The sequence below is a fragment of the Lottia gigantea genome (genome assembly GCF_000327385.1).
Source record: "Lottia gigantea unplaced genomic scaffold LOTGIsca_3750, whole genome shotgun sequence".
NCBI lineage: Eukaryota > Metazoa > Mollusca > Gastropoda > Lottiidae > Lottia > Lottia gigantea.
Genome location: NW_008709279.1, coordinates 1 through 3,135, shown reverse-complemented (window position 1 = coordinate 3,135; position 3,135 = coordinate 1). Strand labels below are relative to the sequence as shown.

Sequence of the window (3,135 nt, the reverse complement as noted above, 5' to 3'; positions counted from 1 at the left end):
TTTTTTTTTTAAATTAAATCCCATGGTTATCACTCTGATCTTTGAAAATTCATTATTCAGTTTTAGTCTAGCACCTAGTATTAGAACAGAGAAGACAAGAGCGGGTGTGCAAATTATAACACATCAAATTTCCTTAGACAGTGACTAGTTTCAATCTGGAATGGATAAAGTGCTTGGTTTAGTGTATATTGTCCTTTGAACTAGTAAGACATTATCAAGCTATCATCAGTAATATTCTTAGAAACTGAAATGTCCAAAGTGACACAAATTATCAAGAAGACAGTGTATCTGGAAAATATATCAGACAATGTGTTACCTTCTCTTGATATGATTATACCATTTCAGCCATCTCAAGACATTTCAACTATTGCTATTGATTCCAATTACCCCCTGCTATATATAGTCTTCTTAAAACATTCCCTGAAGACACTGAAGCCTAATGTGCAAGGTTTTATCTCTGGCCTCTCTCAGAGTTCTATCTCAGCACATGGGTGTAGCTTGTTCCTTCAGTATTCTTTTGACATTGACATACAGGTCAAGGGAAGGAGGTCAGATAAAAAAGTTTAAAATAATATAAGAGAAGGTGGCAAAATTCTCCTCTTTTCATAGGAATGTAATTGCTTATCAGTATCAGTCCAATAAGATGCAAAAAAATAATGATTTGTGTTGTTTCTATTCAAATAATTCCCATGTTGAAAGGATTCTAATACTTCTACCATCTAAATGTAAAGCGACATGATTCCAGTTGTTACATTCTGATTGATTTTTAACTAGTTGTCCATTTTAAATCAAATTAGAAGGAATTCCTTTTTAGAATTCTTAAACCTAATCTGATTGGTTAATCAATACCATTAGCAGACGCCTATTTTCTAATGGAAATAATAATGGTACATTACATTATCAGATCTAAATAAAACTTTCTATAATGGCTTGGGATTTGAGAAAAACTAAGGAACTTAAATCCTAATAAATTCTACTTTGGTTTAAAGGCTTTATTGATAAAGGTTAAGGGCCAATCAAATATTCCTATGAGTACTGTTTACACGTTCAGACACTTTCTGTCAGTGTTGTCTGTTTACAAGTTCAGACAATTTCTGTCAGTGTTGTTGTCTGTTTACACGTTCAGACAATTTCTGTTAGTGTTGTTGCCTGTTTACTAGTTCAGACACTTTCTGTCAGTGTTGTTGTCTGTTTATAAGTTCAGACAATTTCTGTCAGTGTTGTTGTCTGTTTACAAATTCAGACAATTTCTATCAGTGTTGTTGGTTGTTTACACATTCAGACAATTTTTGTCAGTGTTGTTGTCTGTTTACAAGTTTAGACAATTTCTGTCAGTGTTGTTGTCTGTTTACAAGTTCAGAAACTTTCTGTCAGTGTTGTTGTCTGTTAACAAGATCAGACGCTTTCTATCAGTGTTTTTGTCTGTTTACAAATTCAGACAATTTCTGTCAGTGTTGTCTGTTTACAAGTTCAGACAATTTCTGTCAGTGTTGATGTCTGTTTACACATTCAGACAATTTTTGTCAGTGTTGTTGTCTGTTTACAAGTTCCGACAATTCCTGTCAGTGTTGTGATCTGTTTACAAGTTCAGAAACTTTCTGTCAGTGTTGTTGTCTGTTAACAAGATCAGACGCTTTCTATCAGTGTTTTTGTCTGTTTACAAATTCAGACAATTTCTGCTAGTGTTGTTGTTTGTTTACATGTTCAGACAACTTCTGTCAGTGTTGTTTGTTATTAACAAGTTCAGACTCTTTCTGTTACAGTTTTTGATTGTTTATGAGTTCAGATTCTTTCTGTTACAGTTTTTGATTGTTTATGAGTTCAGATTTTTCTGTTACTGTTTTTGATTGTTAATGAGTTCAGATTCTTTCTGTTACTGTTTTTGATTGTTTATGAGTTCAGATTTTTCTGTTACTGTTTTTGATTGTTAATGAGTTCAGATTCTTTCTGTTACTGTTTTTAATTGTTAATAAGTTCAGATTATTTCTGTTACAGTTTTTGATTGTTTATGAGTTCAGATTCTTTCTGTTACAGTTTTTGATTGTTTATAAGTTCAGATTCTTTCTGTTACAGTTTTTGATTGTTAATGAGTTCAGATTATTTCTGTTACTGTTTTTGATTGTTTATGAGTTCAGATTCTTTCTGTTACTGTTTTTGATTGTTAATGAGTTCAGATTATTTCTGTTACAGTTTTTGATTGTTTATGAGTTCAGATTATTTCTGTTACAGTTTTTGATTGTTTATGTATTCAGATTCTTTCTGTTATAGTTTTTGATTGTTTATGAGTTCAGATTATATTTGTAATAGTTTTTGATTGTTTATAAGTTCAGATTCTTTCTGTTACAGTTTTTGATTGTTAATGAGTTCAGATTCTTTCTGTTACTGTTTTTGATTGTTAATGAGTTCAGATTATTTCTGTTACAGTTTTTGATTGTTAATGAGTTCAGATTCTTTCTGTTACTGTTTTTGATTGTTTATGAGTTCAGATTCTTTCTGTTACTGTTTTTGATTGTTTATGAGATCAGATTCTTTCTGTTACAGTTTTTGATTGTTTATGAGTTCAGATTCTTTCTGTTACTGTTTTTGATTGTTAATGAGTTCAGATTATTTCTGTTACAGTATTTGATTGTTTATGAGTTCAGATTCTTTCTGTTACAGTTTTTGATTGTTTATGAGTTAAGATTCTTTCTGTTACAGTTTTTGATTGTTTATGAGTTGACTAGCTCAGACACTTATATGGTTTTGAGTTCAGATACTTGCTGTTACCTAAATTGACTTTCAACCAGTTTATTTGTTGAATATATCTACTTATTATATTATTATATTCAAATCTTATGATTTATTGATGAGTTTCTACTTAGACAGTTATTTAGTCTAGACTATCTATCAGTTGTTAATTGTAGTTTTACAGTTATATAAAGTACTGGTACTTGATAATCAAGATACAATACAAAGACACTTATTTCCAGACACTATTGGAAATTATTTAAACTAATTTAAAAATCTATTTTACCCTTTTACCCTATTGCCAATGTCCTGTTGACATTTGATAATGTGTAATATTCTTATTATAAGAGCTGACATGAAGGAATAAAATGTAGTTTTTGGCACAGTATCTCCTTTCTTTTAAATCAA

General features: G+C 30.4%; 2 protein-coding genes across 2 annotated transcripts; both read left to right on the top strand.

Annotated features, from left to right (window-relative positions):
* Positions 1-1,173: 1,173 nt before the first annotated feature.
* On the top strand, positions 1,174-1,383 carry LOTGIDRAFT_80794 (hypothetical protein; the record flags this gene model as incomplete). The annotated part of the gene is made up of 1 exon (XM_009059152.1): positions 1,174-1,383. A coding segment is annotated over one exon (210 nt), but the record flags the coding sequence as incomplete, so codon positions are not given.
* Positions 1,384-1,902: 519 nt separating this feature from the next.
* Positions 1,903-2,775, top strand: LOTGIDRAFT_147645 (hypothetical protein; the record flags this gene model as incomplete). Its single annotated transcript, XM_009059151.1, has 2 exons — positions 1,903-2,228; positions 2,370-2,775. Coding segments are annotated over 2 exons (732 nt in total), but the record flags the coding sequence as incomplete, so codon positions are not given.
* Between the last annotated feature and the right edge of the window lie 360 nt (positions 2,776-3,135).